The following is a 27268-nucleotide window of genomic DNA, read 5'->3' on the forward strand; positions in this document are numbered from 1 at the left end:
AATCATTCACATCTAATATTTTTTGAGTGACTCAATGTAAAATAACATGTTCAGTTTCATTTAATTTCTTTTAATCCAACAGTGAGGCAAACTAATTATTTTGAGTTGATCTAAATTAAAAACTAATATTGTATTCATTGATTTAATGTAAATATTCTGTTCAGCATAACCTAAAATGATTAGTTACATTTGAATGTAAATAAACATTAAAGCAAACAAATTCTATTAAATTACCCTAAATTAATAAATATACACGTTTTACAGTATAAAATATGCAGAAACTAATTTTCAAAAATGCTTAAAACATTTTTGAAAAAATAAAGAAAACCATCAAATTATTTTACAACAAATGTATTTATTGGTCCATTGTTTTGAACATTTTGCAGCTGTGAAACATGCAAACATGAAAACATATTCACTCTGGTGAACTGAGCAAGTACAGTAGAATTGTTACTACTGCAATACAAATTCAATTAGTTTTTTAAAGGATTTGTTGACTAAAAGTATTTTAAAACCAAGTAGCCACTCTGCCCTGGCATGGTTGGTAAACAACTTTGACAAAACCATCTACAAATACTGAATACTGCAGTGAACATGCATTTGTGTTAATGTTTTTTTTCTTTTCCTCAAACAAAACTCTCAAAAGTGTTGGTGTAGAAACAAAAGTCAACACACTAATGGGGGAATCAAGTGAGTCAGCACAACTTCATTCTGTGTTTTGAGCTGCAAAGCATGGTGCAGTCAATGGTAATCACTGAACCTTTGCAGACATATCTGTAAATATTACACTGCAAATTCAGTCCTTCAGTGAAAACTGAAAATCTGCTTTTTCTAAAGGATCTGAAATCTTTGTGTCAGCTCAGCACATTTCCTCCAACATTTTTAAATAACACTAAATAGACTTCAACCTGAGGGTATTATCTTAAGCTGGGTTAAAGCACTTACAATTGCAATGAACATGCAGTAATGTGACTGGAACCTCCCACATCAACCCCTCGTATATTGAACTGCCTGAATTGTCAACTGGAAATAAATCTACACATAATTAAACCACCAGTAGAAACAAAACAAATGTACTGAGTCAGTGCAACTAAACTCTGCCTACTCTGATCTGTACAGCTGGCTGCACAGTTTGTTAACTTTCGGGCTCATTTTTTTGCAATCAAGATCCATCAAGACTTTTTGCACAAACTCAAAGGTGGATTCCAATTTCTTTGGATACTTCAGATTAAGTGTGTACGTGAGCCCGAAGATCATGGTAAAAGCTGCTGCAACTGAGGGCAAACCATTGAGAACCTCTGTTCCTTCAATGATGATCTTGATGTCTGGCTGGGTGGAGAGGACCCTCCCTTCCTGTGATCAAGATGGCCATGGCAGTTTGCTGCATCTCTTCAGCCTCATTTTCTGGAACATCCTGTGAAAAAAAAATACATTTAAAGATTCTAATGTGTTCCCATTATATCTATGGCTACAGTGGTCACTTTTATACCAAGATTTTACTTTAAAGGAATGTGGTATCCACTGTATTCATAGTGATCAGTCAAATGACCCAAGCCCAATTATTTTATCTTGTGCACCATAGAGCAAATGGTGGTACGAGATTCATTCTTCACCTTCACAAAAGTTGCAGCACTAACTAGAAAAGCACTCGGAGAGCGCAGACCTCCGCCAGCACCACAGTCCTCACCCATATTGTGATTTTCACCATAAATATTAGTCCTACCTTTATTTCATGTAAATATTTAGATTCCTTAACCATGAAAGCATACCACTAGTAAATGGATTCATAAAGATATCTATTTTAGTTCAGTAAACTGTAAAAAAAAATAAATTGTAATATAACAGAAGTTTACTGTTTATTTTACAGATTTTTCCTGTATTTTTAAAATACCATTTAATTTACAAAAATAGACTGTGATTTTACATGTCAAATGTAAAATAACATGAAATCACTGTAACTGTGAAAACACACAATATTTCTGTTCTTTTACAAAAAAATCCATTAGATATACATATATTTATTGTTAAATTATGTTCACAAATGTATCCTGATTTCACAAATATTTGTCTGCTATTTAAGGGAATAAACTGTAAAATTCAACTTTAAAACTCTAACAAAAAAGGAAAAAATCACTTAAAATTACTGAGAAATTAATAGTAAACATTTGCAATTTTACTATAATTTCTTTGTTAATTGACTAATGTTTTCATTGAAAATAACTACAATTACTGTAATTTCCTCGATGGTAACATTTATTAATATTATATTAACATTTATTTTGAAAGGACATCTAAAGAGACATCCGGAAAGGGGAACGCATGAGAGGGTGAATAATATGCAAAGCAAAGCGTTGGACTTGAACTTAGGGCTGCTGCCTCTGCTTTTGGGGCATCAGCACTACCAAGTGAGCTGCAATTAAATGCTTTCAATAAAGCATTTCACTGATAAATATGCTGCTACTTTATTGCAGCTGCTGCTTCAGAACTATTTCAGAATTATTTCACAGCATGTCTGAACAAAACACGTGTAATCAGGAGAAATTCTACTGCTGCAAAGTCTCCCTGCACAAACACACACGTACAAAAAAAAAGAAAGAAAAAAGTCTCTCGGCACAGACCAGGGGGGTATTCCACGAAGCTGGCTAAAACAGGCTGGGCTTATGCCGGTAAGCGTGGCTTGAACAAGCGGCAACTTTGATCTCAGCTGCAAGTAGTTCCACGAACAAAGCTCGGCTGTTTTTCAGAGACGCTTATTCAAGCCAGGCTGATCCAAGCCAGGCTGAGCGCGCGTCCGGGGGAGATAAAAAGCCCAGACGTGTCGATCGTCGAAATGATGATATTATGTCCAAAAACAGAGCGGAGACTTTCTCTTCGGCAGAGCAGAAACTTCTCATGGAGTTGTACGAGGACTACAGGGAGATTATCACAAGAAAAGGCAACACGGTTGCGATAAATAAAGCTCGAGACGCTGCCTGGCAAAGCATTGCTGACCGTTTAAATGCGTGTTTATTTTCTTTTTAATGAAGCACTTAGTCTGAGTGTACACACACACACACGTCTGAAAATTTAATTTTCAGAGGGCAAGTTTTTGACACCGATTAGGGATAACCCACAACTGCAGTGGTTGATGACTTTTTTTTCCTCACCCTGAAGTTTGTCACACTACTGTAGCCCAGAGGAGATCAATCTTGATGAAATAAAGCTTTTCAAAACCCAACAAACATGGCAACGGAGGACAACGATCGTGTAGATGCTGCTATTAAGTCAGTTTTAGCTGAATCTCCTATCGCTTCTTTGAAGGAAGAACAACGAGAGGCGCTTTGCGCATTTCTGGATGGTAAGGATGTTTGTGCTTTTTTACCTACGGGTTTTGGTAAGTGTTTAATCTACCAATTGGCTCCGCTCGTTGTGAAGATCCCGCGATTGGCTAAAAACAAACCTGTCAGAGGCGGGACATACTGTTGCATTGTCCAATTCGTGCCTCTTTCCTCCAAACGGATTTACATGGAGTGGTCCCAGATTGATATTGTGGAGTACTATCAAGTACTACACAATTATTAATCTGGCTATTGCCAGGTTAAGATTGGACCGCTGGTAAAAGGAAGGTATTCTTTATGGAAAACTGTGGCTGTTGTGTTCTGCTTATTTTAAGACAATCTGTGCCTGTTCCTGTTACGTGTTGACTGCACTTTGAGGGTGAAAGAGGAAAGAAAATCAGATATTTCCAAGTATTTACCGCTGGTGGATTCGAACCCATGGCGCAATGAAAAGTGAAACCACATTTAATCTACTTAACTACACTTTAACCACTGATCCACAGTTGTGCACTGTGACAAAATGTGTAGTGTAATATGATATAGTTTGATTCACGGTTATTCCGGCGTTATTTAAATAAGAAAATTTAAAAAAGGTCTCAATGTATGTCACCGAACAAGAACATCATTGATTACAGATCAAGATGAATTTAATGTGTAACATGCGGTTCACAGGTGTCTTTCTGAAGCTCGTCAGAGCCTTCTCTGACATGGAGCTAAAGTAAGCTTGACTGTTAGCCTGCCCCGGACCAGGCTTGTCGCTCTGGCTGAGTTACCATGGTTACCAAGCCAGGCTAGCCCTAAGCCTTGTTGGTGGAACTAAACTCTCACTAAAGTTAGCGAAGCTAACCGAAATAAGCCAGGCTTAGACCTAAGCCAGCTTTGTGGAATACCCCCCAGGCACAGACCCGAACTGGAACAACGTGATGACAACAACACCATATGGTGCTGTGAAAAGCGCGGTTCCCGTTTGGGTTGGTCGACAGAAACTGTTCGAGAAGAAGAAGACGACATGCCATTGGCTGTTTTGACGTGACGCTTAACAATTTCAAAAACCATCGTGCAGCGGTTCCAGTTTCCAGTTCGAGGAGACAGCAGCTAATGTCGAGGCTGGAGGAATGAGAAAGGTAGAAGACAAGTATCAAACTGAAGCTGAGTCACATTAGCTTTATTTATCACCATGCCTCTGAGTTTACTCAGTCGGCAAAAGGCACTGAATCCGCTGGCATGTCGTCAATTGAAATGTTAGCTAACTAAGATGACAAAAGCATGGCCGGCGGTGTCGGCGTCTGTTAGTAGTGAGTCATTATGTTTGCTTTTGTGAACTGACTCAGGCGGAGAGAAAGACGAACATTTGTTTAGAGGTGCAACAATGAACAATAATCAATTATTAACCCTCTTATACATTTTCACTAGTTTTTTGTCCACAACTTTCACTGTATGACTTGAAATGGCATGATTTTTGGCTCGATTAGGAAGCTTAATTTTATGTAACTTGTCAAAATTTGGTTTTGAAATTTTTCTAACGTTAATAATACACTGTGGGCAAAAAATGCATACCCTTAGGGACACTTATGTCCCCTCAAAACAAAACAAAACTGATTTTGATGCATTATTTATTTATTTTTTATGTATTTATTTCTTTATTATTTTGTAGTTTCAATATTACTCTGCATTTTTCTAGGCTTTTTCAATTGGCTTTTATGTAGAAGGGTTGTGATATTGTTATGGCTCCTTTATGACAATAAACTGAATATGTCTTTGGTTTGTGGACATAACAAGAGATTTAAGGACGTCATCTTGTGGTTTGAGAAACACTGATATTTTTTAACATTTTTTAACATTTTATTGACCAAACAGCTAATAGATTTATCATTTAAATAATCTACAGATTAATCTATAATGAAAATAGTCGTTAGCTGCAGCCCTACATTTGTTTGTAGCAGGATATTGTTGTTGGGGCAGCAATATAGGATGTGAAAAAAAAACATCCTTGCTCAAGCTGGGTTATTTTTTTATTGAGCAAGTGTTATAGTGATGGGGAAAACCCTGCCTTCATCTCCCAAATGACAGCTGTACTTTTAAAGCTTGAACCGATGTTTTACCCTCCATCTGTGTGGGTCACATCAGTGAAAACTATGGATGATCTTTGTGACTGCTTTTCTCTGACATCTCTGAATAGTTTATCCAGAAACTTGCTGATATTTCCTTTGAAACTAATGCCAATATTGCTGAAAGCTACATATTTCTTATGCTCGGAGCATAGCTGGGAATGAAAGCTTTACAGACATAGTAACAGTAAGCAAGGGGGGCGGGGCTTAGCAAAGGGTCAGTACAGTTGTATAAAAGTAAAGGTGAAATTTGGGAACTGTCACCGCACCAACCTGATGTCAATCTTGTATTCTGGTTATCCATTGGTTCCTTTGGCACTAAATCATAGATAAACTTGAAAAAAAATGCATTGAGTCAGAAGCCCCTGTCCTCCTCTAGCCCCCACCTGCTCCTTTCTTTTCACGCAAACTGCTCCTTCTCCACTTGCAGGTGTCGCTAGTGAGCCATTTTAAGTGTATTTTCTTCCAAAGAAGAGAGAACAAATATTTTATAAATGATACTGAGATTTGGTAATGGTTTATTTCAACCAGTTACTCTTTCTTAAAACAAATATTTTGATGTTCCTTTTGCCTTTTTCAAGGTTTTCGAAATCTTCATTTTGGTGCAACACTAGTCACCGGTCAACATGAAATTCAAAACAATACTCAAAAACATGTAAAGGATAAGCTAACGATCATCTTTTAGTTAATTGAGGGGAGATTGGCAAACACAGTTTAGGTCAACTATTTCACAACCAATAGCATTTATTTTGATTTTGGCAAATTTCATGATTCATACATTTTTTTTGTTTTTTTTTCTTTCTCTCTGCAGATAAGTGGTGCGAGTTGATTTCATGGAGTAAACTGAAAAGGTGAGTATTGCACTGCAGTTAAGGATGTCAAAAGATTACACCTGTCGTAGTTGTGGTGCTTCAGTGAATACCCTAAAAGGGTATGTGATGCATCAAGGGCTTCATAAAAATGAGCCACATTATCAGTATGCATGTTGTATGGAAACTTGTAAGTTTCAGTTCGGAAATTACAATGCTTTTAAATGTCATGTTTACCGCCATCATCGGCGGTCATCTACTTATTTCATTTCTTAAATCAGGTGACAAGACAGGGAAGATGGAGACCATCTTCAGGGAAATGGAAACATCAAGCAAAAATGTTGCAGATGTGAATGTTGCAGTGGTTCTTCCACTGCTCCTCAAGTACTTCAATGAAGAAGAAGAACAGATGTTCTACAAAGTGGATCAAACAACCCTGCCCTCTGAAGTAGACTGTGCTGGACTTCCAAGTACACCATGTATTGTTGTGTGTGGTATGAATATTTTTCTTTCTCCACCACAATATATTAAAACCAAAACACAGAAAACTATTACTACTATTACTTTGATTGTTATTGTTATACTGGACTCAGTAGTAACATGATCATTTAATTTTAATTTTCTTTTGTCCTTCTCTTGTCCCTGTACACAACAGGAAACTCGACTTTGGCAGCGGAGAATTTCATGCTGTCTGTTGACCAGACCATTGTGAATGGCCACATCAGAATCTTCAGTGATGCTCTTTTGCTGATGTTTGGTTTGTACTACTGTATGAACATATCTTACCCAGCAGCCCAAGCATCAACTTTGGAGTTCTTACAGAGGTAAGACACCACTAGTCAATTTAATACATCAAAATAAGATATACAGTACAGACTAAAAGTTTGGAAACACCTGATTATTTTCTACATTTTTCTTTATAAATCATTGGGCGTTTGGATCAGAAAATTAGCTTAAATATATCATATAGTAGAGGGACACAGTGATATTTGAGAAGTGAAATAAAGTTTATAGGATTTACAGAAAGTGAGTAAAAATTACTCAAACAAAAATAGGCATGTGCATAAATATGGGCACCCATTTTGTTTTATTAATTTAGCACAAATTTGTTTGCAGTGACAGAGGTCAGACTTTTCCTGGAGGTCTTGAGCAGGTTTACAAACAAATGTAGAAGAATTTACACTTTTTTTTTTTACTCTTTTTATGAGAATCCAGCCACATTCAGTTATCATTGCTGTGAATGAGAGATGGAGGTTTTTGCCCAAAATCTCACAATTCAGGCCCCTGTTCATCCTCTTTTTACTACGGATCAGCTGTCCTTTCCCCTCTGCAGAAAAGTAGCCCCAGATTATGATGTTTTCACCGCCATGATTTAAAGTAGAGATGATTCCCTGAGATGTCACCGATCACTTTTTTCTCTCCAAACATAGAGAGTGGAGTTTACACCCAAAAGTTTTATTTTGGTCTGATCTGATCGCATGAAGATGATCCAGAGGAGAACTGGGAAAATGTCAAGTGGTCAGATGAACCAAAATAATACTTTTGGGTGTAAAGTCCACTCTCTGTGTTTAGAGAGAAAAAAGTGATGAGTGACATCCCGGAAACATCATCTCTACTTTAAATCATGGTGGTGAAAACATCATAATTTGGGGCTACTTTTCTGCAGAGGGGACAGGACAACCGATCTGTTGTAAAAAGAGGATGAACAGGGGCCTGAATTGTGAGATTTTGGGCAAAAACCTCCATCTCTCATTCACAGCAATGATAACTGAATGTGGCTGGATTCTCATGAAAAGAGTAAAAAAAAATGTGTAAATTGTGCTACATTTGTTTGTAAACCTGCTCAAGACCTCCAGGAAAAGTTTGACCTCTGTCACTGCAAACAAATTTGTGTTAAATTAATAAAACAAAATGGATGCCCATATTTATGAACGTGCCTGTTTTTGTTTGAGTAATTTTTACTCACTTTCTGTAAATCCTATAATCTTTATTTCACTTCTCAAATATCACTATGTCCCTCTACTATATGAAATATTTAAGCTAATTTTCTGATCCAAACGCCCAATGATTTATAAAGAAAAATGTAGAAAATTATCAGGTGTTTCCAAACTTTTAGTCTGTACTGTATAATGCACATACTGTAAAACTGAGCACTGCTCAAGTGCTGAAATGATTAGTACAGGGTTCCCAAACTTTGGCAACTCAGGGCCCACTTCAAAATCTCAAATTTTTTTGCAGCCCACCTCTGCCCTCATTAACAATACAGAGGCCTAATAATGCGATTTCAGTGCACTTTTTTTAATCTTAATGATAAAACGTTCAGAACTGACCTGAAAGTTGCATGAAGCTCCAAAGTCACTAACGTAGCATACTGATGCTACCAGTTCATGAAACATCCTGACTGAATCCTGAAGAAACCAGAGAATGGCTTCAGTTTGGGAAGATGATTCGCTTCCATGTTCACTAAGGGTGGGACAGTTCACTAATCCACAGTATGGTTTGATTTACATTGTTGTTTTCCCTCTCCAGAAACACAATTCTATTATTACATTTTATTCAAAATAAAGCTGGTCATATCTCAAAAATATTAGATTACTACCTGAAGTGAGAAGGATGAAGCAGCTGTAGGCATCTACATCTATTATCATAGTTAACTCTCCTTCTATGGTTCTTGGTGAATATAAAGCATTTTTATTCTTGAAGTTTTATTGCTCTTACTCACAGTCCACATCAGCTCAGGTGATCTTCAGGTTATTGTTTCACTTCACCGCTCTGACGCGACGCCCCGCGTGTGTGTTTGTGTGTACATGCAGCACTTCTTACCAGTGGTGGTAAGCTACGTTTGTAGCCACAGCTCCCCTGGGGCAGACTGAGGGAAGCGTGGCTGCCATTTCGCGCCAAATGGCCCCTCCGACCACCTTCGAACATTCATATGCATTCATTCACAATACACATACACAGTACTCACATGATAATCTTTTCATTACATCACTGGTCTACTGTTCCCTGTATGTCCAAATGCTCTTTAACATGCAAGCTCTGTCTATACTGTTGTGTAACCTTTTTGCAAATGTATGAAAACATTACATTACAGTACAGTCCACAGTTTCTAAAGTAGTTGTTTTTTCATTTGACAGGTGCCTCTTCAAGATAAATCCAGATAAGGGATCAAAAGTGGAGCGGAACGCCACCAAAAAACAACTTGCAGTCAGTCCAAAGGTTCTCACACTGATCACCAAAATTGCAGACTATGAGTGGAGGGAAAAAGAAGTGCTCTCTAGTTATGGATACTTTGTCCAAGTTACAGACTGTTATGGATTAATATCCAGTGAGGTTTCATGTAAGCTATTTGTTATGTAGCTTTGTCATTAATGTTTTGGATGTATGGTTACTTGACCAGGTTATGGATGACTTAAATAGAATATGTATTCATTTCCAGAGAGGTTTACTGTAGGTTTGTAATCCATGTTGTGGATGTACAGTGACTTGACCAAGTTATGGATGCCTTGGATAGAGTATGGATTCATTTCCAGTGAGGTTTGACAAAGTTTCTCATCAATGTTTTGGATGTATGGTTACTTGACCAAGTTAGGAATGCCTTGGATAGAAATAATACTGGGAATTGGTAACTCAGCTCTTTTTTTTAATGCTTTTTTTTTTCATTTCCAATTCAGTTGAATTTTATTTTTGTTTGTTTCAGAGCCAGTCATTTTAATTTAATCGATTTTTGAATATTGCTGTAATAATGGCTACCTGTTACAGTTGAATAAAAATACTGAGAATGGGAAATTGTAGCTGTTCTTGTTCAGCTTTGTCTCATTCAAACACAACAATTCATTTAAGCCCCTTTTCCCACTGGCCAAAAAAGGGTTTAAACCATTTAAAATAAAAATAATTCCGGTGTTATTAGGTGAGAACATTTTTTAAGTTGAAAGCCCTTTAAATATTCAGCAAATCTATGTAAAAGAAAACTAAAAACTAAACTTGCAATAAACAGTAAATTGTTGCAATTGTACATCCAATATGTAGTTAAGTGTTTTGACATGTTTTGAAAGATTAATCAAATTATTGTGTCGTATACGGTTATATTACATCTAATATAAAGTAATATACAGCCTTTTTACATAAAATAATGCCATTAAAAACAACTAATAAGAGCACATTTCTGTAAATTTAAGCATTATTATTCATATTGCAATGTTAATTTGCCATCTTTATGGGTAATTTCATTGTTTTAAAACGTAAAATGTTTGTAATTAAATCTTAAAAACAATGTAAAATAACTAAATATGCATTTGATGTGATCTAAAATTAACAGTAAATTGTTGCAATTTTAAACCCAATATCTAGTTTTTCAACAGTTTTTTGACATGTTTTGAAAGATGAATCACATTATTTTGTGTGTTATATACTGTTATATTACATCAAACACAAATTATTATACAACCTCTTTCCGTAAAATAATGTCATTAAAACCAACTAATAACAGTACATTTCTGTAAATTTAAGCAGCAGCAGCCATTTTTAATGAAACCTAAACACACTGTATAAAAAACTTTTTGCACTCCATGTTAAAGCCTCTTCCCTATATGTGAGTGAGATGCCCTTACCTGATATTCTTTGATCAGGTGCTCAACAGGTTCCCCCAGGTAGCTCATCAGAGATGTGAGGATACACTCTCTTCTTGTGTTGATGTCCAAAGTCTGATTCAGAAAAAATATTTTTAAATACAACCACAAACACAAATTATTATACAACCTCTTTCCGTAAAATAATGTCATTAAAACCAACTAATAACAGTACATTTCTGTAAATTTAAGCATTATTATTCATAATACAACATTTACTTACCATATTTCTAGGTAATTTAATTGTTTTAAAATGTGAAAATGTTTCTAATTAAACGTTTAAAAAAACTGAAAATAAGGCAAAATCTTGTTAAAATTACAACTACTAACTGTATTTTAATTATGGAAAAAAACTGTGTTTTTATGAGAAAGTAATTTTCTGTTATTTCACTTTTTTTTTGGCACCCCAACTGCCGGAAAATTACCGTTTTTTTAAGATTTTTTTTTTTTTTACAGTGTAGTTATTCACCAAAATCACATTTTTCGTCATGGCGGATCCAGACGGTCATCTGGATCAACACCAGAATCGAATCAGTTTTTCCTTTTCCCATGCTGAACATTTCCTGAAAATTTCATCCAAATCCATCCATAACTTTTTGAGTTATTTTGTTCACAGACAGACAGACAGACAGACATCTCCTGAAAACATAACCTCCTTGGAGGAGGTAAAAATGTATGCAACTTTTTGCCTTTCATCTCAAGGTATTTTAATTCATGTCATGATCCTGCTTTTTCTTTAGCCAAGTTCCCCCTTTTGTTCTTGTTTCATGTCTTGTCAAAGCGTTATGTTTTATTTTGAAAATTCACACGCCTCTTCTTATTTCTGCAGGTTTTGTTTCCTGTCTGGCATTGCCACACCTGATCCCTGATTGTGCTTCCCCAGCTGTCTCCTCATTCCCAATCACCTCATTTCCTTAACCCTTATGTCTTCCCTTGTCTTGCTGCCAGATTTTAGTTCCTTTGTGTCACTGTGCAGTGCTTCCTCGATAACCATAGTTTGCTAACAATGTGTTTTTTATTTTTAGATCTTTCCATTTGCCTGGTGTTTTTTGATACCTTTGCCTGACTCTGCCTGCTTTTGTGTACCAGATCTTGGGCTGTTAATAAACCTTGCCTTTAGCCTCAAAGACTTGCTTCATCTGCTTATTTGAGTTCTTTTTGTTCTTAGAGTTCAAGCCATGACAATATGATTTATTCAAATCACAAATATCACCTCTACAGTCATAGCCCATTTATGGTACTTTCATATGTTTACCTGTCCAAATCGTTCATTTTTGCATTATGTGCAAGTCTCATAAACTGAGTATGACTGTCACGCTGAGGCTTGAGAGATCAAAGACCTTATATATATTCATGTGTATACATGCGCAGCAGCCATTTTTAATGAAACCTAAACACACTGTATAAAAAACTTTTTGCACTCCATGTTAAAGCCTCTTCCCTATATGTGAGTGAGATGCCCTTACCTGATATTCTTTGATCAGGTGCTCAACAGGTTCCCCCAGGTAGATCATCAGAGATGTGAGGATACACTCTCTTCTTGTGTTGATGTCCAAAGTCTGATTCAGAAAAAATATTTTTAAATACAACCACAAACAAAACAAAATAAATATTCAGCATGGATCCTACTGACAAGAAACCCCTTCATAGATACCTCATCCAAAAACTGTAAGATACCAGACGTCTTCTGTCTTACGGTTCCCCCCTTCCGCCTGATGACCTCCAATAGTTTGGCAGAGTGCTTGTCTAACTGTGCCAATAACTTAGTCTCCAAGGGGACTGTTGTTATTCTCATAAACTCAGCATTGATCTATAAAACAAAAATAGAAGCGCATTCAAGATGAAGCTTGAAAACGTATATTTTTTACAGCTACAATCACAGCTGACCACCTGAAAATAAGGACATCATCAATGAAATTGATGCAAAGCAAAAAATTTAGACATCAACATGTATATTATGGCCCTGGTTCAATGTTATATTTTTGAGATGGTATGACATTCAAACCTGAAAAGGAAAAAAAAGTAATAATAACTTAAACTATTGTTTTTCCCATAAAAATAAATTCTCAGAAATGTATAAACAGTAGAGCTCTACTAAACGATTATTTTTTAATCGATTAATCTAGCGATTATTTTTTCGATTAATCTATCGACTAATTTCACGATTAAGCTAACGATTATTTTTCAATTTCTCGATTAATAATAGCTTATTTCCACCCAAATGTTCCCCAAATAAATATAAAAAAAATTCAAATATTTTATTAAATTTTGTAATCTTACAATATAAATAAAGGCTTATGCACAACAATTCTATATAGAATCAAATATATATAAAAATTAATTCTCATTTACACTAAATTTAAAAATAAAAAAAATATTGGCTATGGGAAAATGAAACACAAAAGCACTGTGCAAAATGAATCAAATATCAAAAACCTCAAGTTCTCACAGACTGTAACAAACATCAGATAAATGCACAACAAAAACATCAAATATTTCTGATGAAAAATAGGCCTATACCAAAATGTAAGCCAACAATTCTGTTATTTTTTAATTGAAATAACTTTCAAAACAGAACAACAAATCACCACACTTTTCTCCGTTTCTCTCCTCCTGCCTCAATGCTCTCCCCTCCCTCTTATCTCTGGACTAACTCTGTCCATCATCTCTACTCTCTTCTCCAGCCTATGCATTAGAGTGGAGGAATGTGAGCACGTCTACATGCTTGGAGGACAGACTTGCTCTTTTTTGGTCACAATGGGCCTCATTCATGAACGCGTTCATAGAAAAGCGTTCGAAAGAACGGCTTTAAGAACTCCCAAGAGAAAAGTACGTTGGATTCACGAAGCGTTCTTGACAAGCCAAATCTGTTCTTAGGACGGAGATGCGCCGGATTCAAGAACAGTCTCTACGAACACCCTCCCCTCTCATTAACATGACATTTACATTGTATTGACTTGTAAATATAAAAGGTACACCCTCTAAACTTCCTTTTAAGGCAGCAGCAAGAGAGTGTTTGAGACACATGAGTACTGGAGTGCAGGTGAAACTCCGCCCACCAGAGTGATGGTCATTTCTGCAGATGACAGAGCTTCAAACAGTCAATAAAGTCTGACCTGAGACAGCTAAACTTTTATACTCAGAAAGGGTGTCTGTCGTAATAAAACACCCTCTGCCTCTGCTGCAGTGACAGGTAAAACTGCCCAGGCCATGTCCGCCTTGTCTCCCCGGTCAGCGTGCACGTGCACACCGGGGCGTGTGCACGTGGCGGCGGTCAGTGTGGTGGATATTACGCTTACATTGCAATAGTTATTGCGCGTGCACGTGGCGGTGGTCATCGCGTGTGCACATCTACAATTCTACAATTTCATTTAGCAGACGCTTTTGTCCAAAGCGACGTACAACACAAGCAAGAATTCAGACATAAGGAAAAACCTGTAGTAAGTGCAAAAAATGCTTCAAGTGTGATTGGTCAAAGGTGTTGCCATCAAGTTAAAGAAGAATTGCCAAACCCCCCCCCCCCTTTTTTTTATCTTTGTCAGTGCTAAATAAGTGCTGGGTTTTGGACCACCTGACTTATTCTACCCCTAAGGTGGAGTCAGATTAAGTGCCTAGGTGTTCTCTGAACAATTGAGTCTTCAATTGTCTCTTAAAAGTAGAAAGGGACTCAGCAGAATGCACAGAGTTTGGTAGATTGTTCCACCATTTGGGAACAACAGAGGAAAAGAGTCTGGCAAGAGATATCGAGCCGTGCTGGGCTGGAAGCACCAGGCGTCTCTCACATGCAGAGCGAAGTGGGCGTGAAGGGGAGTAGACCTGGATCAGGGAATCCAGGTAGGCTGGGGCCGTTCTTGTAAATGTTTTGTAAGCCAGGAGGAGAGTTTTGAATTTGATTCTGGCTGCAACTGGAAGCCAGTGAAGAGAGATGAACAGGGGAGTGACATGAGCTCTTTTGGGCTGGTTGAAGACCAGATGTGCTGCTGCATTCTGGATCATCTGTAGAGGTTTGACTGTACATGCAGGGAGACCTGCCAGAAGAGAGTTGCAGTAGTCAATGCGTGACATCACAAGAGCCTGAACCAGAAGTTGTGTGGCCTGTTGGGTCAGGAAGGGTCTGATCTTCCTGATGTTGTAGAGGGCATAACAACAAGCTCGAGAAACTGAGGCCACGTGAACCTTAAAGGTCAGCTGGTCATCAATCATGACACCCAGGTTTCTGGCTGAGTTTGTGGGCACAAGTAGGCTCGAGTGGAGTTGGACACTGATCTGAGGCTGAACAGATGGACAAGTTGGAAAGACCATGAGTTCAGTCTTAGACAGATTCAGCTGAAGGTGCCGTTCCTTCATCTATGTGGAGATATCAGCCAGACATGCTGATATCCGAGCTGAAACTGTTGTGTCGTCAGGTGGAAAAGAGAGGAAAAGCTGAGTGTCGTCAGCATAACAGTGGTAGGAGAAGCCATGGGAGCGGATCACTGCACCAAGTGAGGTGGTGTACAGAGAGAAGAATAAGGGACCAAGCACTGACCCCTGAGGAACCCCAGTTGATAGGTCGTGTGACCTTGACACCTCCCCTCGCCATGTTACTCTGAAGGATCTGCCTGTGAAGTAGGACTTGAACCACAACAGGACAGAACCTGAGATGCCGAGCTCAGAGAGTGTGGAGAGGAGGATTTGATGGTTCACGGTGTCAAAGGCAGCAGATAAGTCCAGCAGCAGTAGGACAGAGGACTGACCAGCAGCTCTCGCCAGCCGCAGAGATTCTGTGACTGATAGGAGTGCAGTCTCAGTGGAGTGGTCGCACCTGAAGCCTGACTGAAAAGGGTCAAGTTGGTTGTTGTTCCGCAGATGTTCAGAGACTTGGTTAAATACTGAGCGCTTCAGTATTTTTGACAGGAATGGTAGAAGTGAGACTGGTCTGTAGTTTTCATCCTGGGCTGGGTTGAGATGAGGCTTTTTGAGCAGTGGGGTGACGCGGGCTTGTTTAAAAGTAGCAGGAAAAATGCCAGCTTCCAGGGAGGAGTTGACAATGTGTGTGACTGCAGGTTTGATTGTGGGCAAGATGGTCTGCAGGATGCTAGTGGGTATTGGATCAAGAGGACAGTAGTGGGTTTGAGCTGACTGGACTGGTCAGGCTCAGAGAACTGGTTGCTGATTGCAGCCACCTTTTCAGTGAAAAAGGAGGCAAACATGTCTGGAGTCAGCTCAGTGGACGGCTGAGCAGCTGGAGGAGAAAGCAAGGAGTTGAACGCCATAAACAGTTTTCTGGAATCAGAAGCCGCACAGATCTTGTTCTGATAAAAAGTTTTCTTTGCGGACATCGTAGTGGTCATTGCGCTTGTACCTCCCACAGACCTCCAAACACGTTAATGTGACCAAGTGCAGCTTCAGATCTAAAATCTGATTTTGAGTTTAACTGGCACTGAACTATAAAACCATTGATCACTAAAATTCACTTCAATAAATCTAGTTTTAAATTAAATAATTTGTGGTAATATTTGAATCATTTTAAGAAAGAAATTCAAATTTTTGGATCAGTTTTGACGGTAACAAAATTCTAAAAGTACAGATTTTTTGTGTGTAAGAGTCCTCCTGAGTGTTCTTAGAATTTGTTCTTACTTTTAAGAACAGGTCAGTTAAGAACACGTTGGTGAATGCCAAAAATCTTCTTTAGAAGGCTCTAAGAACAGATTTGTTCTTAAGAACGCTTCATGAATGAGGCCCATTGTTCCCCGCAGCTGAGAATAGGCGTTCAGAAGGTGTGGATGTTGCGGGGATAGCCAGGTAGGATTTTGCCAGAAGTGCCAGTGTGGGAAACTTTGCTTCATTTTCCTTCCACCACATGAGTGGGTTCTTGTCCCTCAGGATGGACTTTTCACCAAAATACATAAGTATCTCATTCCTGACAGTGTCATCAATCTCTTGTTGGTCATCACCGTTTTCGGCACTACTGTGCTCCTCTGATTCGTCTGAGCCAAGCAACGTGTCCAGCACACTGAGCACAGACTTTGGCCTCTATTTGGGGTCTTCTGCCTGGGCTCTGGGGGAGTCATCCTGCTGAGGCTCTTCCCTCACTCATGTTTTGGCTTCAATTGCAAGGCTCTGAAGTTGGATCTTTACTTTCAGGATATCCTCTGAGGACAGGGCCTTTAGTTTGCGGAATCTAGGATCAAGGGCTGTGGCAATGATGCACACATTTTGACCGTCATCCTTGAGAGTAGTCTCGCTCTCCCACCTTTAATAAAACATGGATTTTATTAGCACACACAGAATGAAATCCTTAAACACAAAATAAAGCTGCTTTACAAGAGAGATAAAACTAATCGAAACAATAGCTCTATCCATAATGGGAAAATACTGATTAAAATATGCAAACTGGGAAAGGTGAATTCAAACAAGATATTCAGTATTTCAGTTAACTAACTACAATAATGTTATGAGACTAAAAGTGCTAATAATAACCTTGAAGCAATCTCCTCTGCGGCTGCTGTTTGGAAGGAGTTGACAGGCGCAGACTCAAAGGCCGTCTGTGTGGACTTCTGAAGGCCTTTTACCAGTGGAAGTAGGACGGAGACGGTGGCGTAAGCCTCTCCACTCAGGAAGACAGTCACTTGCTCAAAGGGCTCAAGGGCTTGCTGCAATTCCTCCAGGAGGCTCCACTGGTCACCTTTCAGATCCAGATAGTGCTTCGCTCTCTGGCTTGACCTCTGGGTCGGAGAGGGTGGCGGTTACAGGCCACCGCTGCTCGAGTAGGCGCTGAATCATATAGTATGAGCTGTTCCATCGTACTGACACGTCCTGTATCAGTTTCTTTTCATCTGTGCCCCACTGCTTCTGTTTGAGCTTCGTGCTGGCCAGCTCACTCCTCTTGAAGTGTTCCACAAGGCTCCTGGAAGCCCCCAGAGCCGTGGTTATCTTGGGATCTTTCTTCAGGGCGTTGTTGACGATCAACTGGAGAGTATGGCCAGCACATCGGTGTGAAGCAACTCCATGCCTTTCCTCCAAGATTCTGAGAGCTGCTACCACATTGGCAGCATTATCATGGACTATAGCCAGGACATTATCACAGAGAGAGAACCCAAACTTCTCAGCAGTCTCTTCTATCCAGTGAGCAATGTTCTCAGCAGTGTGGCACTCCTCTAGTGGCATTGTGGTCAGACAGTATGAGGACATCTTCCAGCCTTCTGTGATAAAGTGACAGGTCACTCCTAAGTAAGCCTCGGTGGCAATACTTGTCCAGGCATCAGTGGTGAGTGTGATTTTTGATGAAACATTCTTTATTTTGCTCTTCACACTCTCAAGAGTAGCCTTATACTTCTTCTCCATCAGATCTGTGAAGTGGCGCCGAGAGGGAATTGTGTAGCCTGGGTGGAATGTATGCATCATTTCATGGAAGCCTTCACCTTCCACAATAGCCACAGGCCTCATGTCTTTGACAGTCATCTGTAAGATAATGATAAATATTATTAATAACAGAGCACCGTTGATATAGAACCAAAGGTTGCTTACAGTCCAAGAAACTTAAGTAAGAATTATTAGATAATCCAAAGGACACAATAAAGCAGACCTACTACTGTTACTATTACTACTACTAACTAAATAGTAATAATTTAATTTAGAGACCGCTGTTCCAACTAAAATGTGCTATGGGAGAGGGATAGTGAGCTATAGTTTATATGTACTTACTTTTAGGATGCTTTGGGACAGCTCGGCTGCCTGTTGTGGAGTGCATGGACCCGTTTTCCCTTTCAAGATGTAAGCCTCTACACTTGTTTGCTTTGTCCTAGAAAATACACAGATCAGTGCACATTAAAACACCAGCTGTGGTAGTGGGACTTAAAGCTAGCTAGCTTGTCTCATCTCCACCTCAGTTCTGTATGATTTGCTAACAAATTTGAATTCTTTTAACGTGGATAAATAGCCTATATGTGTTGAACTGTGTGTTGTTAGCTATCTAGCTCATATTTTGCAACATGGATATAGCGTGGCTATTAGTATTCACTACGTAGCTCGGTTAGCTAAACAGCGTAGCGATTAGCAAATTATAGCAACAAGACTATATTCCGCAGGGAGGGTTTTGCAACACAAATGTGGAATGGATTTTGTTAAGGTTACTTACTTTTTTCGGCCATCATCATCCAGAGAAACGATGGGATGCCTCCGTTTTAAGTGCTCCATCATAGCTGTCGTGCTGGAATGGTAAGCCATTTCTATTCTGCACAGAGTGCAAATGACAACATTACTATATTTGCTGCTGCGCTTGAAGTAGTCCCATGCTTTAGATGAGCGAGGGCGAGCTCGTTTAGATTCTTTATCGGGCTGGTTTGTTGCCTCCTCCATCCTAACCGGTCTTCTGAGTGCGCGCGTGTGTGAGTAGCCGTCATATATGTTTTGATAGCAACGTGTCGATGCATAAATTAGACGTTGACGTATTTACGATGACGTCGACTACGTCGATGCGTTGCCTCAGCACTAATAAACAGTCATTCCTAACTGTTTTTATTATATCCTGGTTATAAGCTATAAGACTTTTCCTCATGTAGACTGAATTAGTGGTGCAACAGATCATCATTGATCCACAATCTGTATGGATGCCTCTCCATATTGTGCATGTTAATGTGAAGGCGGCATGTAAAATCTACACTTAGTCAAGCGCAGTCATTACAGTGGCAGCAGCTGAGATGGACTGTAGCATGAGAGAAGGGGACTTGTCTGCCTGTGTAGCTGCAGTGTTTTGTGTTTAATAAGTGAATGTAAAGGATACAGCTGGAATAATGTCCGCTTCAACATCATATTATATGATATATGCTATGATCGCGGTGAAACTCGAGCCTCCTGAGTATGGAACGCTCCTCTGTTTTTTGTTCCTAAGAGCCCTGTAACAGTAAATTTCTCCTTTGTGAGATCAATAAAGTCTATCTTATCTTATCTTATCTTATCTTAGATATTGGTCTTATATGAGCAACCAGAGTACATACAACTGACAGTTTTGTGTTTTCTTAAATGTTTCCCAATGTGTTGAAAATAGTCTGTGTCAGTAAAAAGTTCTTGACTCTTACAAATATGGCACCTGAATTGTAAAAAGCTTTCTTTCTGTGATGATTGTTGAGAAGGATGATATTTGCTTAGGTGCGTTAGTAGAGGTTCCAAGTCTTACATGTGCAGGGGCAATTCTCATAAACACAGGGGTAAGGATGGCCCTGCCCATAATGCAGATGATAAAGTTTATAGTGTTTCAGAAGTTCAGATCTTCTTGAAAATGAGTTGTCACAGTCTTTACATTTCTACATGCATGGGAAATTGATGAAACATGAAATACAAGAGAAAAAACAAGAGATATTTTTAAGTTGCTGGGGTAACAACGCCATAAGATTTATATTTACATTTTTTTTTAAATTTACCACGAAAAAAACTAATTGAGATTAAAAATCTCGAGGGTCCTGGAAAAGACAGCGGCACATTCCAAAGTTTTAGGTAAACACACAGTCATCACACACATAAAACAAGACTTCAATACATTAAGTTTTTAGAATAGACCTGGAAAACTGCTAAATCAACTTGTCAGATTTCATTTGAGCCAGTGCTATTATTGGGCCAAATTAAGTCTCCAGTGAATTAAAAATGTTCTAATGATATTGTGAAGGAACTTACCACAAGTAATGAGGACAGGCCTCAGAGCAGCTAATTTCCTTGAGGAAGAAAACAATATTCTCTTGTTTTTAATAAGCCAACACACTTAATATGTGCTATGTACAAATTGGGAACAATCAGTATGTAATGAAAACTGGTTATGCATATGTTAAAGGGATAGTTCGGGATTTTTGACATGAATCTGTATGGCATCCCCATCAGCAGTGTTGTTCATTCACACAGACTTATTGCCGACAGCGTCCAGTGAGCAGAGATCTGGTCCGGTTTGGTCCAGACGAAGGTAGTCCGGTAAGTTTGCTGGGGTCACGTGGGGGTGCTAGTGAGCGTGGATGGTGTAGGACGTGTTTTCCAGAGCTCGTCTCTGTTCAACTTTTATCTGCTTATTTTACCGTCTTTAACTGTGTCTGCTCGAGTATAGACCTAGTATCTTGTTTTTACATCTACACAAGTCCTTTTGTGATCAAGGAATGCCGGACAAATCGAAAGCTGAGAAGAAAGATAAGCCGAAACCCAACTTGCTCAAGCTAGCTAGCGGCGCGGCTACGGCTAATGTCAGCGATCCTGCACCAGAACATATACCCATCCATCAGATGGAAGAAGCATTGAAAAATGTACAAGATACTATACTTGGGACTGTCAACTCCCGATTCGATCTTCTGGAGGAGAGGTTCGCTTCTCTACAGTCTGTACAGAGCACTTTGGTGGACCGGCTCGATGATGTAGATGTCACGGTCACGGATCATGGGACGCGTCTAATGGCTGTAGAGGCTGCCATCGCTGAGCTCCGTAAGGAAAATGCCTCCCTCAGAACCAAGGCTAACGAACTGGAGGGTTGCTCAAGGCGGAATAACGTCTTAATTTCGGATCACTCCCCTGTCTCATTACAACTAAAGCTTGACCTACCAAAACGCACCTATTGCTGGCATTTTAATCCTTGGTTATTATCAGATCAAGTATTTGTTGACTATATCTCTGCTCGGCTTGAGGAGTTCCTTGAGATCAATGATACAGGAGAAGTTTCAGACTCAACGCTCTGGGAGGCCCTAAAAGTAGTAATGAGAGGTCCTCATTGGAGGCAGTAGAGTTAGCTGTATATAACTCTGAACAGAAATCTTTGAAACATGAATTTATTTCTTTAGGATTTAGCAAAAATTCTCCTGTTCAGAGTTATATACAGCTAACTCTACTGCCTCCAATGAGGATAGAGACAATTTTTTTGACTCCTTCAATTTACCAACATTAGATGAGTCATCCAGACTGGAGCTTGACTCAGACTTCACCGAAGCTGAGCTAGTTGAGGCAATCAAATCAATTCCCTTGGCCAAGACAGCCGGTCCGGATGGATTTGGCTGCGAATTTTATAAGACATTCCATAGATTCCTAGCCCTGCTTATGATTAGGTTGATAAAGGATTCCACTGTAAACAAAACATTTCCACCATCGCTATATGAAGCAAATATATGTCTTCTTTTAAAAAAGGGCAAGGAGAACACAGATCCCGGAAGCTATAGGCCCATCGCTCTTCTCAATTTTGACCAAAAATCCATCACCAAAGTCTTAGCCAACCGTCTGGGGAGGCATATTTCTTCAGTCATACACCCAGATCAAACAGGGTTTATTCCAGATAGGTTTTCTTTCTGTAACGTGCGGAGGTTACTAAACAACTTATATACCGACCATTCAGATAACCCTAGAGCAGCGATCTTGGCCTTGGACGCGGCCAAAGCCTTTGACCAAATAGAATGGCCTTTTATGTTTGAATCGCTTAGAAGATTTGGAGTTGGGGATGCTTTTATAAACTGCGTTAAGATGCTGTATCTCTGTCCTAATTCCTCTATCCTCACCAACAGTGACAGATCTAGGTCCTTCAGGCTACATCGCGGAGTAAGACAGGGGGACCCTTTGTCACCTCTTCTATTCGATATGGCTCTGGAGCCCCTTGCAATACGGATCAGGAGTCATCCTTTCATTCAGGGTATTAAGATAAGGGGTGTGGAAAGCCGTATAGGGCTTTATGCGGATGATGCGTTATTATATCTTGGGGATCCTGTTGTCTCTATTCCCTATTTACTGGACTTAATTAGGTGCTTCGGCAAACTATCTGGGTACACAATTAACTGGGGAAAAAGTGAATTTATGCCCTTAACAAGTGGTTTAGATCAACATTTTCTTGACACCTTTTGCAATTGTAAAGGATCATTTTACATATCTTGGGCTTAAAATATCTCAAAATCCCAAGCATCTATTTAAACTCAACTATGCTGACATGATTCTGAAGCTCAAGAATAATATAGAGAAATGGAGAATCTTGCCACTATCCATGGTAGGGCGTATTAATGGAATCAAAATGGTGGCTCTCCCTAGGTTCTTATATTTGTTTCAAAACCTGCCACTTTTTCTCACCTCAAAATTTTTCAAACAACTTGATTCAATAATTCTTCCATTTGTCTGGGGTTACAAGTCGCCTAGAATATCCAAGGCACATCTGCAGAAACCTGCGAAGGAAGGAGGATTCGGCCTCCCCATCTTTAAGAATTATTATTGGGCTGCCAACGCCAGGGCCCTGATGTTTTGGCAGCAGGCTCAGTCAGCTGAGGTACCTAATAACTCCCCCCAATGGCTTCACATTGAAGCCATTGCTGTAAAAGGCTCCTCCCTTTGTGCATTACTTTTCTCCAAGACTGAATCCCCTCATAAACTGATTGGTGACAATTATGTAATGAAAAATTCTCTTAGAATTCTGAATCAGATAAAAAGTGCCAACAAGCTGCCAGACATGTCAGTACATACTCCTATTTGCCACAATCATTCGTTTTTACCATCTATGGTGGATAAGGTCTTCACAGTTTGGAGACAAAGTGGACTTGTGACCCTGAAAGATCTCTCCATAGAGAAGAACTTTGCTTCATTCAGCCAGCTGAAAACTAAATTTAAATTATTGAATTCCCACCGTTTTAGATACCTTCAAATCAGGCATTATGCTAAAGGCGCACTTACAAAATTTGAAACTATGCCAACGAGCTGTCCTTTCTACGATCTGCTGTTGAGTCCTCCTGATTCTAGGCACCTGATATCCCGATTTGTGAGGCTATTCTCCACCAGTGTATCCACGCAGCATCTGAGGGAAATCTGGTCAAATGATTTGCAACTCGAGATTTCTGAAGACACATGGAAGGAAGCCCTAAGTGGCATTCATAAATGCTCCATCAATGTTAGGTACAAGTTGATACAGTTCAAGGTCATCCATCGTTTACATTTTTCAAAGCTTAAATTACATAAAATCTTTCCATCAGTTTCTCCACTATGTGACAGATGTAAGGGTGCAGAGGGCTCCTTATCTCACCTTCTTTGGTCGTGTCCCCAGCTGCATAAGTTTTGGTGTGAAGTTTTTCAATGGCTTGGTGCAGCATATAATTTGGACATATCCCCCGACCCAGAACTGGCTCTCTTTGGTCACTCAGAGTCTGCTCCCAGCCATTCGTCGACGGTAATTTCTCTTCGCCCATGGCGTCGTGTTGTATCTGAGACATAATTAATAAAGTAGTAGATTTGTATAACAATTATTAAAATTAAATTATACATCAACTTTTGGTACATTTGTGCATAAAATATTCGGTCCAGTAAAAACTGTTTCGGTCCAGTAAAAAATTACTGTTTACTGGTCCACGGTCCAGTAATAAATTGTGCCCATTTGCGCAGACTGATATGTGTGACTTTTTGCTTTTGTTTGGCAGCTCCATGGTTTGTTTTGTTTTTCTTTCTCTTTGTGGTTTCGGTTCTATCCTGCTTTTATTTGTTGTACACTTTATATAACTGAAAATTGGAAAATAAAATACTTAAAAAAAAAGTTTGCTGGGGTCACGAAAATAAAGCGTTTTCTTCTCAAACCAATATGTGTTCGAAAAAGTGATATATTTGCATTACAAAACCGTTGTCCATGAAAAACTCAGACCTCGTAAACACTTGGCACTATTTTCTCTCCCTTCATATCACTCCGCGCTGCCTCCAGCTGGCAGCCGCGCAGGTTTCACTTTGTTTACTGCTCGTAAAGTTAACAACAACATGTCTGACTACGACAGCGACGATGAATACATTGACTTCAGCATTCAGCCAAGGGAATATCTTTATGAACCCAAATATACTGAAGCCGAAATTCACCAGATGGAGTTAGAACGGGCAGAGAGAGAGAGAGAGGGTGGACAGAGAAGTGGATCACTTGTACAGTATAAAGTTATAAAATTCAACCAAAAAACTGAGGAGGCAAAACTTACTCTGACACTCCTGACACTCACAAAATCTCTCTCCCCAAACATACACACACACATAACCCAGAAACGTGTTTGCCTCCGTAGTTTTACTTGCAAGGACCTGCTGGCACTCCACGTGTTGTTCAACTTGTCCAAACATGTACTTCACGGTCGACTAGCTCACACTATATAGCATTGACCGGTGTTTCGGATCAAAGAGTGACCGTAATAAATGGTGACTTCCAGCCAAATGCGTTGCAGCCAGAACAGCTGCTGAAAATTACCTGGCGGCTGCCTCCTTCTTTAATTTTAAATTTAAAAAGAAATGCTGATGAGTACATTTTCTCATTAATAAAGGTAACTAACTATAGAGGCGATGTCCATACCAGGTATCAACAAGCAGTGTGACGGCGAAAAACCTGCGTTCGGCTGTAGGTCACTCATTAACATGGTCACTCTTTAAACCGCTACACCCCTCATGGCTCCCGTTCACAGTAATAACATGTTTACGCTACCAAACAAACATTTGAAACGACTCAGAATTGCATGCTACGTTAACCAGTAATTTAAACAGGGATTGAACGTGCACTGTCGAAAAATTATAGCTTGTTATTTGTAGTGGGCTATAAGCTAGCAAACCGAGTTCAACAAAACAGTTAGTCTGGTGATACCATGGCTCGTGCTAGACGACGCAGGCGACCCAAAGGGAGGTTTAATAGATGAATGAGATGATAAAATCATGGTTAATTTCACATTCTAAAAATGTATTTGTTTGTTCTTACCTGTAACAAAGTTTCCCTCCACCCAAGAGCTGCAGAGGCTAAAGATGGACTCGGCAGTTACCGTCAGATCCTTAGGTTTCATTTTCCGGAACACGCATGCGCACAACGAGTAAAACCTGATCCGTTCATGTTGATCGAATGAGTCATTTCATTTTGATGTCAAATTGCAAATTCGTATTGAAACGAGATAAAAAAAAATATTTATTCAGTCAGAAGTACAAACCTGAAAATATAGTTTAAATCTGAAAATGATTTATTTTGACCCCATATAATGTGAATTTATACATTAAATGAACAACAGCAAAGTTTTACTTTTTTCAGTGTGGGGTATCTCCTCCCAGAACTGGACCAGGGCATCACTGAGCTCCTGGACAGTCTGAGGAGCAACCTGATGGTGTTGGATGGAACAAAACATAATGTTTCAAAGGTGTTCTATTGGATTCAGGTCAGGTGAGTGTGGGGGCCAGCTAATGGTGTCAGTTCCTTCATCCTCCAGGAACTGCATGAGTTCTCTTACCACATAAGACCGGGCATTGTTGTGCAACAGAAGGAATCCAGGACCACTGCACCAATGTAGGGTCTGACAATGGGTCCAAGCATTTCATCCTGATACCTAATGACAGTCAGAATGCCATTGTCCAGCCTGTAGAGGTCTGTGCGTCCCTCCATGGATATGCCTCCCCACACCATCACTGACCCACCACCAAACCGGTCATGCTGAACAATGTTACAGGCAGCATAACATTCTCCACGGCTTCTCCAGACCCTTTCATGTCCGTCACATGCGCTCAGGGTGAACCTGCTCTCATCTGTGAAAAGCACAGGGCACCAGTGATGGACTTGCAAATTCCTGTGTTCTATGGCAAATGCCAGCCGAGCTCCACGGTGCCAGTCAGTGAGCACCGTGGGCACTATCAATCAATCAATCAATCAATCAATCAGAGTTTATTTGTATAGCACTTTTCATACAAAAGTAGCACAAAGTGCTTAACAATTTAAAAACAAACAATAAAAAACAATAAAAAGACAATGGCCCACATCCCTCCCAAACCCTGCCCCACAGCATACTTCCTAAGAACACACAGACATACACACGCAGACAGTCAGACACACACGCACACGCACACTACTGTAAAAGAAATAATAGTGTGTATTGGCTGAGAGCAGAAGCACCAGAAAGAGGAAACACCATCAATGAGAGTCGCCTGCACCCGGGGCAGCAGCAGGCCCCATCAGGGCCAACAGGCCACCTAGCTCCAGGGCCACTTGGCCCTGGCCCTGCCAAAGCCCCAGATGCAGACGGCTCCCCACTGAGGAAACACTGGAATCTAAAATAGGCGTGTTAAAAATAACACGTAAAAACTAAAAATTGAAGAATAAAATAGCTACTAAAAGATAAAGAATAGTAAAATAGTAAATAAATAGTAAAATAAATGGTAAAATAGATAGTAAAATAAATACTAAAATAGTGAAATAATAATATAGTATACAAATAATAAATAAATATAGAAATAAAAGCAAAACCAGGGAATAAACAGTATAAATCAAGGCATTAAGATAAAATAAAAGCATTATGTAAAAGCCAGTTTAAAAAGGTGAGTCTTGAGCCTGCATTTAAAAGTCTCTACGTTCTCCACAGCCCTCAGGTCCTCTGGCAGGCTGTTCCACAGGCGAGGGCCATAATGTTGAAAAGCTGCCTCGCCATGTGTCACTGTATTCACCTTGG

The 27268-nt window shown here is 39.5% G+C and overlaps 1 protein-coding gene and 1 long non-coding RNA gene across 8 annotated transcripts; one reads left to right on the forward strand and one right to left on the reverse strand.

Moving 5' to 3' along the window:
- Positions 1-335: 335 nt before the first annotated feature.
- Positions 336-25640, reverse strand: LOC110972390 (E3 SUMO-protein ligase ZBED1-like). Of its 7 annotated transcripts, XM_051953404.1 has the most exons (11): positions 25543-25640; positions 23857-24034; positions 18982-19077; positions 18549-18645; positions 17325-18305; positions 16799-17097; positions 12517-12672; positions 12329-12421; positions 10845-10937; positions 8565-9152; positions 336-1414 (listed from the first exon to the last, which is right to left on the reverse strand). In XM_051953404.1, the coding sequence occupies exons 3-5, from the start codon at positions 19068-19070 to the stop codon at positions 17526-17528; spliced, it is 966 nt and encodes a 321-aa protein (XP_051809364.1). In that variant the 5' UTR covers positions 19071-19077; positions 23857-24034; positions 25543-25640; the 3' UTR covers positions 336-1414; positions 8565-9152; positions 10845-10937; positions 12329-12421; positions 12517-12672; positions 16799-17097; positions 17325-17525. The 7 variants fall into 7 exon arrangements, 6 of the variants coding, with proteins under 6 accessions (XP_051809364.1, XP_051809360.1, XP_051809359.1 ...); XM_051953400.1 differs by lacking the exons at positions 23857-24034; positions 25543-25640 and having other exon boundaries at positions 8957-9152; positions 18982-19340; XM_051953399.1 differs by lacking the exons at positions 23857-24034; positions 25543-25640 and having other exon boundaries at positions 18982-19340.
- Positions 6547-10585, forward strand: LOC127535423 (uncharacterized). Its single transcript, XR_007944271.1, has 3 exons — positions 6547-6728; positions 6890-7058; positions 9372-10585. It is a non-coding gene; the product is annotated as an uncharacterized LOC127535423 (long non-coding RNA).
- Positions 25641-27268: the final 1628 nt, after the last annotated feature.

This window comes from Acanthochromis polyacanthus, chromosome 9 (assembly GCF_021347895.1).
Source record: "Acanthochromis polyacanthus isolate Apoly-LR-REF ecotype Palm Island chromosome 9, KAUST_Apoly_ChrSc, whole genome shotgun sequence".
Classification (NCBI taxonomy): domain Eukaryota; kingdom Metazoa; phylum Chordata; class Actinopteri; family Pomacentridae; genus Acanthochromis; species Acanthochromis polyacanthus.